Source organism: Dicentrarchus labrax, unplaced genomic scaffold (genome assembly GCF_905237075.1).
Source record: "Dicentrarchus labrax unplaced genomic scaffold, dlabrax2021, whole genome shotgun sequence".
Taxonomy (NCBI): Eukaryota; Metazoa; Chordata; class Actinopteri; family Moronidae; genus Dicentrarchus; species Dicentrarchus labrax.
The window spans coordinates 7,604,199-7,615,617 of NW_026136719.1; the positions used below are offsets into that span (position 1 = coordinate 7,604,199).

At 41.0% G+C, this 11,419-nt stretch overlaps 1 protein-coding gene across 1 annotated transcript; it reads left to right on the top strand.

Moving 5' to 3' along the window:
• The first annotated feature begins 918 nt into the window (after window positions 1-918).
• LOC127351407 (uncharacterized) lies at window positions 919-11,001 on the top strand. The gene is made up of 2 exons (XM_051378922.1): window positions 919-1,289; window positions 1,989-11,001. The coding sequence occupies exon 2, from the start codon at window positions 2,801-2,803 to the stop codon at window positions 4,517-4,519; it is 1,719 nt and encodes a 572-aa protein (XP_051234882.1). The 5' UTR covers window positions 919-1,289; window positions 1,989-2,800; the 3' UTR covers window positions 4,520-11,001.
• Window positions 11,002-11,419: the final 418 nt, after the last annotated feature.

An 11,419-nucleotide genomic window follows, 5' to 3' on the forward strand; every position in this document is an offset into this window, starting at 1 on the left:
CAGCTGAGCGTGCGCACACACACTCAGAGCATGTGAGGGTGGGACTGATACAGACAGATAGGCACATTTCTCTATCATCATGCTCGCATTGTTTTGGAGCGGAGGCTAGTAGTCATAAAATGTACAGGCATAGCAAATTGCAACTTCATCAATACTATTTAATTAGAATAAAAAATTAATATAATTAATTATAAAGTGGCCGGCTGGACTTAAATGAGTACTTGACTGTTTGGTCGGCAGCTGGCACATATAGAAAGCTCTGGTTGGGCCTATAAAGAAATTTGGGGCCAGGGCTGCGCGAGAAAATTGTTTTTCTGTTTTCAAATTATAATACGCTAATTTATAAACACCACATTGGCATTACAGATGAGATAATTACCAACATTATTTTCCCACTTGGACCAATAACTATGGAGTGTTTGTGTGTGTGTGTGTGTGTGTGTGTGTGTGTGTGTGTGTGTGTGTGTGTGTGTGTGTTGGAGAGAGAGAGAGCGAGTGAGAGAAAGAGAGAGAGAGTCAGCCTCAGTGTTCGTGGCATTAAGTCAAAAGTTTTAACAGCCTTCTGACTCACCATTGATGGCTTGAATGACTTTTCACTAATTGCACAAATGCTATTGTGGGTCACCACCTAACTGATGATACTCCACCCTATACTAAAAATGAATAAATAAATATACATATACAGTATATATAAATACTATTTATTAGACACTATTTTCTCTACTCTACTATATACTATATGACATACATATGTTATATGCTCCACTATGTTTACTGGCTATATCACTAACTTTGTGTGCTGTTTGGTGCTGGCTGCTGCTGGAAACGACGCTGGTGGTGAATCAGTGGCATATATGTCATGGTACACAAAATCACATATAAATTATCAAATTAATGTTCTGTGCAAATAATATGTAACCCAGTAGATAAATAGATAGATAAAACTTATAACACTATAAGTTTGGTTTTATTTTCATTCTTACTTTCTGTTCGCTAGAAAATGTGTCAATCAAAGTAAGTTTGCTTGGCCTTGATTCTTACTGGCTGTATTAGTCAATACAGACATCTGATTGGAGAAGGGAATTAAGTCCCACCCCTCCAGGTTGAAGTTCGGCAGCGCAGTCAAAGCGACAACACAAGCAGACAAGTAGTTATAAACTAGTTAAGCTGAAAAAAAAAGAGCGTGGATAAATTAAATTAAAGCAACCTTGAGATGACACATAGGAGAAGTGGAAGAGGTGATTATATGATCTGTGTGCCAGGAGTTGAATGCTTTTGGCAGAGTCTTGGTGAGTTAAGTTTTGAGTTTTGCTAATGTGGCTAACAATAGTAGCCAGTGCTGTCGGCCAACACGTGGCACCGCAGCGTGTTTTTCCTTTTCTTATTGCTTATATGTTAACTTTACATTGTATATGTATTGATTTTGAGAGTTAAAGCAGTATATCTCTGTTAGGAAATATTAAAATTATGAGTTATAGCAGTCTTTTACTTTGGTGTATAAGATTACTTTTGTACTTAACTGTTTACACTGGAAGCCTGGCTGCTAAGTTATTCACTGCTAGTGCTAATAATAATAGGTAATGTTGGATATGGAAAACTGGATATGTGCATTTAAGCTATAACCTTTTATAAGAAAATATAAGGTGTGTAAAATACCTAATGTGGTTATTTCATAATTTAAAGAGAGTTGTTATATACATAAATATGCATGTTATCATTTAAAAAAAAAAAAGGAAAAGAAGTCCTATGTTAACTTGATGGTTAAAACATTAAATAATCATAATTCATGGTTAAAAAAGCTACAAATAGTTCATGAATGGTGTGAGGATGATAAAGTACTCCATAGGAGAAATGCTGTACAGTTAAAAATATTTCATTAATTTAATTACTATTGTGTGCAGTAGTATTTTGATTGATTTCATATACCGTTGTCATGGTGAAGTGGGATGTCATTGACTCAATGTAGTAATAGCCTTATTCTCATACAGGCTAGGTTTTTGAGATTCCCTGGAGATACCCTTAGATTTGGATTTTGGATTCTCCTTGACGAAGGAGATGGCGAGCCAGTACTGAACCAGATCCCCTTACTTATCCCAAGGAGTTGGAACCATCTTTGCCCAGAGGAGAAGACCATCCCGGCCTTCATTCTCCATCATTTGAGTGGTAGGACTGTGACAACTTCACACCTTACCATATGACTTCTGACAGAACTAAAACGTTTTGAACTGAAACTGACCCTCTGACTTAAGCTAGCTGAACGGACGACAACTAACTAAACTGGAACTTGAGTGGATCAAAGGAATCCTGGACTTTATTAATCTTGAACTCTATTCATACCAAAGACATTTCCTTGTGGAGTTGAACTGTGTTGGGTATTATATTTCTAAGGTGGTTTATGTTAATTTCAACACTGTGAAACTATTTTTGTTCCAGAGTCCTGGTTAAGAAAGGACCTTTGTTATTTTTCATTATACAACTTTCAATACATTCACATTTGATGTTAAAGTACCCTGTGGCTCCAGTTGCTTATTGTGTCTTTCATACTCTTTCAACTCCTCCTAAGAACCTAGACACTGGTCCTAAATGTATTTGAGTATTCTGTTAACTACATGTGGGTTACAGACGTAATTGTGGCGAGCCAGCCAGGAGGAGTTAATTTGTAAAGAAATTAATGTGGACATTCTTTGAGTAGCTGGAGCAACAGAAGGCTGTTTTAACATTCAATTACTTTGAGTTTTGTAGTAATTCGCTTTAATTTTCAACTTGAAAGGTATTCCTGGTGCATTAACCTAAAAGAAAAATGGAAGTTGTAAAATTACAGAACATTAAGGTTCAAAATGCTGTTTTAGTTAGTGGACTAACTCACAGTGAAATAGACAATGAAGTTTTTGACTTCCTGAAACAGTTTGGGTCCGTAGCTAGGTTAGTTGAAGTGCCTTCTGCGGGTAAAGAAGTGAAAGTTATCGTTGAGTTCCAACATGAAGCTACAGTCAAAGAGCTAGAGAAACAACACCTACCTCTCAACAGAGTTTGTACTGCAAACCCGCAGGTTGTTCACTACGTTCAAAGCCTAATGAGTGTTTATAGCAGTGAAGTTAGTGCTTCTGCAACAGTAGCTTACCTGACTGAGCTGAAAGATCTAGCACAGAGGAGTAGCAAATCATTTGAAGACATTTTGAGAGAGGAGTTGGCTAGGATAGGAGAGTCAGTGGGAAGAGAGACTCAAGATAATGGTACTGAAACTCCTGCAGAACCAGCACCAACACCTCTCACAGACGAACCACAAGTTATGCCACCCATCTCCCTTGCTGATGAAGAGGCAAGCTCAGTTAGCATCACATCCCAGACTGCTGAGGTTGTCACAGAGATTACTTCCCATGAAGATGGAAAAATGCATTCCCCCCAAACCCCAGCAGAACTACACAGCACACCCGAGGTGCAGCGTGTCATTGTGGAGCACATCGTTAGAAGCAATGAGATGGCTCCTCATTCCAACTTGTCCTACAAGCTGAAACCTTTCTCAGGGAGAGTTCCCCACCCGGCTTTTGAAGTTGATTATGATGCTTGGCGTAGCAGTGTGGAATTTTGCTTGAATGATCCTGTGATTTCAGATACCCAGGTTGTGAGGAAGATTGTTGAGAGCCTCTCACCCCCAGCAGCACACATTGTGAAATCACTAGGTCCAAAAGCCACCCCTAAGGCTTATCTTAAACTGCTTGACTCAGCCTATGCAACAGTGGAAGATGGTGATGAGCTCTTTGCTCGCTTCTTGAACACCAACCAGAATGTTGGTGAGAAAGCTTCTGATTACTTGCAAAGGCTACACACCACCTTGAGTTCGGTCATAAGCAGAGAAGGGATTGTTCCTAGTGATGCTGACAAACAACTTCTCAGACAGTTCTGTCGTGGCTGCTGGGATAGCCCATTGCTATTGAGTCTCCAGCTTGAACAACGTAAAACTGATCCCCCATCTTTTGCTGAGTTTCTTCTTCTACTCCGTACTGAAGAGAATAAGCAGGCAAGCAAAGCAACGAGAATGAAACAACATCTAGGGATCACTAAAACCAGAGCTCTTTCACACGTGCAGACCACATTAATGTCAAGCATGGACAGTTTTGATACTACCTCAGATCCCGATAGTGTTTCTTATGCTGCCCATAATGACCTCAAGAAGGAGATTGCAGATCTTCGTGCTCAAATAGCACAACTCAAAACCTGCACCACTGAGAAACCTGTAAAAAAGGCATCAAAAGAAACCAAAAAACAACTGCAAAAGACACAAAATGAATCAGCAATGAAAGAGATTAAACCAGAAAGGAAAGAAATGAAACAAATTACAGCAACATTGCATAAACCCAAGCCTTGGTATTGCTTCAGATGCGGTGAAGATGCTCACATTGCTTCTAGCTGCAATAACGACCCAAATCCTGCGTTGGTAGAGGCAAAAAGGAGAGCGCTCAGAGAAAAGCAGCGGGTGTGGGAAATCTCCAACACACCTGACTTATCTGATTTAAACTAGTTCAAGCTTCTGTTGAGGGACAAACAGAAGCTAACAATGGATCACGTCCCGCCTTTGCAAATACTGAGAAGGCCTTAAGCTTACATACTGCTGCTAACGGTAACAGAAAACTGCCTAGCCGACTTGTGGGAAAAAAATGTACAACCAGAGTAGCTGTCGATGGAGTGGACTGCAACTGTCTCCTGGATACAGGCTCACAAGTCACAACCATAGCCATGGCCTTCTATCAAGATCACTTATCTGAACACCTCATTAAGCCCATCTCTGACCTCCTTGAAGTCGAGGGAGCAAATGGCCAGAATGTCCCATATCTAGGATACGTGGAAACCAACATTAGGTTTTCCAAAGACTTCCTGGAGACTGAACCTGAAATTGCCACCTTGGCACTAATTGTGCCTGATCTTCGTTCAAATAGCGATATTCCACTGCTTATTGGCACAAACACTCTTGACCCCTTATATGAGCAGCATGGTGAGGAGCCCATGTCTCGTTGGAAGTCCCTTCCTTATGGCTATCAACAGGTTTTAAAAACACTTGAAGTCAGGAGAAAACAAACAGAGAGTGGGAAAATAGGCCTGGTGAAACTCAAAGGACGGACCCAGGAAGTCCTTCCAGCAAATCAGAAGGTGCTGCTTGATGGTTTTGTGTGTGCCAACCAAGCAAAATCTGAACAATGGGCACTAATTGAGCAACCAACTAGCTCCTCTTTACCTGGTGGTGTCTTTGTAGATTGCTGCCTTATCACTTTGCCAAAGAAGGGTCCCTACAAAGTTCCTGTACTACTCAGAAATGAGACAAATCATGACATCACACTGCCCACAAACTGCGTAATAGCAGAGCTAGTTGTTCCTGATTGTGTCATTCCAAATCCTATGCCAGACGAGAAAAGTGGCCCAAAAATTTCTGCTAACTGTTCTGCTCAGCAGCAGACAACAGATACAAAATCTACCCTGAGTTTTGACTTTGGCATTTCACCTCTCTCTGAAGAGTGGAAACAAAGAATCACTCAAAAGTTAAACTCTTTCTCTGATGTCTTCTCCCACCATGACCTCGACTTTGGTCACGCAAACAAGATTCAACATCACATCAAGCTTAAAGATGAGACTCCATTCAAACAGAGATCCCGGCCCATTCACCCTCATGATTTTGAAGCAGTCAAAAAGCATCTTCAAGCTCTTCTAGACGCAGGCATCATCAGTGAATCCGAGTCCCCATTTTCATCGCCAATTGTGGTGGTGCGGAAAAAGAATGGTGATGTGAGACTATGTGTGGATTATCGGAAACTAAATCTGCAGACCATCCGTGATGCCTATGCATTGCCAAATCTGGAGGAGTCCTTTTCAGCCCTGGCGGGATCACAGTGGTTCTCTGTGATGGACCTCAAGTCAGGGTATTATCAAATCGAGATGAATGAAGCAGATAAACCAAAGACAGCTTTTGTGTGCCCCTTTGGGTTCTATCAGTTCAATCGTATGCCCCAGGGAATCACGAATGCCCCGAGCACTTTTCAAAGGCTCATGGAAAAATGCATGAAAGACATCAATTTGAAAGAAGTGCTCGTCTTCCTGGATGATTTGATCGTGTTCTCCAGTACACTTGAAGAGCATGAAACCAGACTCAGTCATGTCCTTGAACGCCTGAGAGAATACGGACTCAAGCTCTCACCCGAAAAATGTAAGTTTTTTTCAAACCTCTGTCCGCTATCTTGGACACATTGTATCCAGGGATGGAGTAAAAACTGATCCTGAGAAGGTCGAAACATTAAAAACCTGGCCAAGACCACAGACCCTGAAAGAACTTCAGTCATTCCTGGGATTTACTGGTTACTACCGTAGGTTCGTTAAAGACTACTCAAAGATAGTCAAACCGCTTACCTCTCTCACCGCCGGTTACCCTCCTAAACGTAAAGGTTTTAAACCCAGTCTGGATGATTGCAAGTATCTAAACCCCAAAGAACATTTTGGTGAACGCTGGACTGATGCATGTCAGCAAGCCTTCGAAGGCATAATTGAAACACTCACCTCTTCACCTGTGCTTGGCTATGCTGATCCGAAGTTGCCATACTTCCTTCATACAGATGCGAGCACCACTGGAGTGGGAGCCGCACTCTACCAGGAACAGAATGGACACACACGTGTAATTGCCTATGCCAGTCGAGGTTTATCCCGTAGTGAATCCAGATATCCTGCTCATAAACTAGAATTCTTGGCTCTAAAATGGGCCATAACCGACAAATTCCATGACTATCTGTACGGCAACACCTTTACTGTTGTCACAGATAATAATCCCTTAACGTACCTCCTCACCACAGCAAAGCTTGATGCTGCTAGTTACCGCTGGCTGGCAGCACTGTCCACGTACACCTTCGACATCAAATACAGAGCTGGCAAACAGAATCTTGACGCTGATGGCTTATCTCGGAGGCCTCATGGAGAGCTGGAGGAAGATGTTGTTTCTCAAGAGGAATGCCAGCGCATTGAACAGTTTAAATCTCATATATTGTCCTCTGTAAATGAAGCTGATCCTCAACTCCTCCATGCAAAAACAGTCACTGCTACTTGTCAGAGGCATATGGCTCTAACACAAAATGATCACTCGTTTGGGCTGGTACAGTCTCTTGCCATGTCCCCAGCTGCCATTCCCACTGTCTTTGAGGAGGAAGATTCCAATAATGGTCTTCTGACCATACCCAAGTACAGTCACCCTGATCTTGTGCAGATGCAAAGAGATGATCCTGTCATTGGCAAAGCAATGAGCTTGTTAGAGGCAGGAAACAACTTACCTACAAACTTCAAAGCTGATTCCCATGATCTCTACTTGGTTTTAAAGGAATGGAAACGTCTTGAAATCCAAAATGATCTTCTCTATCGGAAGCGCCTATCAGGAACAGAAACTGTGATGCAGTTGCTTCTCCCAGATGTTCTCAGACCCACAGTGCTTCAGAACCTTCATGATGATATGGGCCATCTCGGGATTGAGCGCACACTTGAACTTGTCAGATCTCGCTTCTATTGGCCTAAGATGGCTGCAGATGTTGAAAGGAAAGTGAAGACTTGTGAAAGGTGTGTCCGCAGAAAAGCCCCGCCTGATAAAGCAGCCCCACTTGTAAACATTCAGACTACCAGACCCATGGAGTTAGTCTGCATGGACTTCCTCTCGCTAGAGCCGGATAGCAAAAACACAAAAGACATTCTAGTGATCACTGATCACTTTACCAAGTACGCCGTGGCCATGCCTACAAGAGACCAAAAGGCCAGTACTGTGGCCAAGTGCCTTTGGGAACATTTCTTAGTCCATTACGGTTTTCCTGAGCGACTCCACAGTGACCAAGGGAGAGATTTCGAGTCACATACCATCCGAGAACTGTGTTCTTTGTTAGGTATACGGAAGGTTAGAACCAGTCCATATCACCCCAGAGGAAACCCAGTCGAACGCTACAATCGAACCTTACTCAGTATGTTGGGTACATTAAAAGACAAAGAGAAATCCCATTGGTGTGAGTATGTAAAGCCCCTCACTCATGCTTACAACTGTACAAAAAATGATGTCACAGGCTTCTCTCCATATGAATTAATGTTTGGGAGACAACCCCGGCTGCCCATAGATATTGCCTTTGGACTACCAGTCACCAACAAATCACCCCAGTCACATTCACAGTATGTGAAAAAGTTGAAAAGCCATCTTGAGGAAAGCTACCTAGTAGCCATCACAAACTCTCGCAAAATGGCTGAAAAAAACAAGAAGAGGTTTGACAAAGTCATCCGTGAGTCCACATTGGATGTTGGGGACAGAGTCTTAGTCCGCAATCTTCGTCTCAGGACCAAACACAAACTGGCAGACAAATGGGAGCAAACAATATATGTAATCACCAAGAAAATGGGAGAGTTGCCTGTATACTCACTGAAACCAGAGAAAGGAGATGGACCATTGAGAACGCTTCACAGAGACCTCTTGCTCCCTTGTGGTTTTCTTTCTCAGACAGAAGAAGAGAGGCCAGAGCATGGCAGTAAACCTAAGAGACCACAAACCCGACAAAGTACAGTCCAACCAGAGGATCACAACTGGGTTCAAGAGGAGGATGAGGAAATCTGTTATCAGTTTGAACCATCACAAGGGACAAGAGAGGTACATTTTATCAAAGTCTATGACACAACAATACCGACCTCAGACAAAGACAAAGAGGAACCTAAGAAGTCTGAAAGAGAGCCTTGCATGAACCAATTTGCAGGACCATTGGGCCAACAGGAAGCCTTAGCTTCTGGAAGTCACCTATCTGAAATACCTACTGGAACTCTTCACTCACCAGGTACACCAATCAGGGAGACACCGAAGGAGTCCAGCCAACACTTGTGTGTACCTGAAAAGGAAAAGGCGACAGATTCATACTTACCGGATTCGGAGTATGGAAACACAACAGATGAGGAGTCCGAGCCTCTTTCCAGTGGCAACTCTGACTTTAAGTCAAAAGACAGTTACTCAGACTTGCCTCCATCCATGCCAGATATTCCAGCAGATCTACCAGACTTACAGGAAGGAAGCTCTGAACAGACTAGGGACCAAGAAGCTGTTGGAATAGAAATAAGAAACCAGCTAAAAGAGCACTTGGAGACAAAAGTACAAAAAAATGACTCAGAAATTCCTCAACCCGTCAGAAGATCAGAGAGGAATCGTCAGCCATCACGAAGATTTCACTATCCTGAACTAGGAAATCCTTTAGTCACAGTAGTTAAGTCACTTTTCCAAGGGTTAAGTACAGCTTTTAGTGACTCTCTGAATGCTGATGATAGGGATTGGTGGTCACAGAGTCAAGCTTATGAAATCACAACACCTATTTTAGGGTAGAGTCAACATGCACCGGGACGTGCATGATATTTAAAAGGGGAGGATGTAACCCAGTAGATAAATAGATAGATAAAACTTATAACACTATAAGTTTGGTTTTATTTTCATTCTTACTTTCTGTTCGCTAGAAAATGTGTCAATCAAAGTAAGTTTGCTTGGCCTTGATTCTTACTGGCTGTATTAGTCAATACAGACATCTGATTGGAGAAGGGAATTAAGTCCCACCCCTCCAGGTTGAAGTTCGGCAGCGCAGTCAAAGCGACAACACAAGCAGACAAGTAGTTATAAACTAGTTAAGCTGAAAAAAAAAAGAGCGTGGATAAATTAAATTAAAGCAACCTTGAGATGACACATAGGAGAAGTGGAAGAGGTGATTATATGATCTGTGTGCCAGGAGTTGAATGCTTTTGGCAGAGTCTTGGTGAGTTAAGTTTTGAGTTTTGCTAATGTGGCTAACAATAGTAGCCAGTGCTGTCGGCCAACACGTGGCACCGCAGCGTGTTTTTCCTTTTCTTATTGCTTATATGTTAACTTTACATTGTATATGTATTGATTTTGAGAGTTAAAGCAGTATATCTCTGTTAGGAAATATTAAAATTATGAGTTATAGCAGTCTTTTACTTTGGTGTATAAGATTACTTTTGTACTTAACTGTTTACACTGGAAGCCTGGCTGCTAAGTTATTCACTGCTAGTGCTAATAATAATAGGTAATGTTGGATATGGAAAACTGGATATGTGCATTTAAGCTATAACCTTTTATAAGAAAATATAAGGTGTGTAAAATACCTAATGTGGTTATTTCATAATTTAAAGAGAGTTGTTATATACATAAATATGCATGTTATCATTTAAAAAAAAAAAGGAAAAGAAGTCCTATGTTAACTTGATGGTTAAAACATTAAATAATCATAATTCATGGTTAAAAAAGCTACAAATAGTTCATGAATGGTGTGAGGATGATAAAGTACTCCATAGGAGAAATGCTGTACAGTTAAAAATATTTCATTAATTTAATTACTATTGTGTGCAGTAGTATTTTGATGTGATTTCATATACCGTTGTCATGGTGAAGTGGGATGTCATTGACTCAATGTAGTAATAGCCTTATTCTCATACAGGCTAGGTTTTTGAGATTCCCTGGAGATACCCTTAGATTTGGATTTTGGATTCTCCTTGACGAAGGAGATGGCGAGCCAGTACTGAACCAGATCCCCTTACTTATCCCAAGGAGTTGGAACCATCTTTCCCCAGAGGAGAAGACCATCCCGGCCTTCATTCTCCATCATTTGAGTGGTAGGACTGTGACAACTTCACACCTTACCATATGACTTCTGACAGAACTAAAACGTTTTGAACTGAAACTGACCCTCTGACTTAAGCTAGCTGAACGGACGACAACTAACTAAACTGGAACTTGAGTGGATCAAAGGAATCCTGGACTTTATTAATCTTGAACTCTATTCATACCAAAGACATTTCCTTGTGGAGTTGAACTGTGTTGGGTATTATATTTCTAAGGTGGTTTATGTTAATTTCAACACTGTGAAACTATTTTTGTTCCAGAGTCCTGGTTAAGAAAGGACCTTTGTTATTTTTCATTATACAACTTTCAATACATTCACATTTGATGTTAAAGTACCCTGTGGCTCCAGTTGCTTATTGTGTCTTTCATACTCTTTCAACTCCTCCTAAGAACCTAGACACTGGTCCTAAATGTATTTGAGTATTCTGTTAACTACATGTGGGTTACAAATACATGCAATGAACTGTGTTCAGCTGTTAAGCATTACATCAGAAAAATATTTTTACCCATGTAAAACAAAACCGTTTAACAACTAATATTGTCACAATGCAATTTCACCTGATTATTTGGCTTTTATCGCCCAGACAGAACAAAGCACATTCATTTTTTTACCACCATCAAAATTAAATGAACACAGCAATTCAAAACATTAGGCTAATCACCTCATTATTGAAATGTTCTACTCTCTTCTTATTGTACTTACACAGTAAATAGGCAATGTCTAAGGATGAGCAGTTACCACACCACAATCAA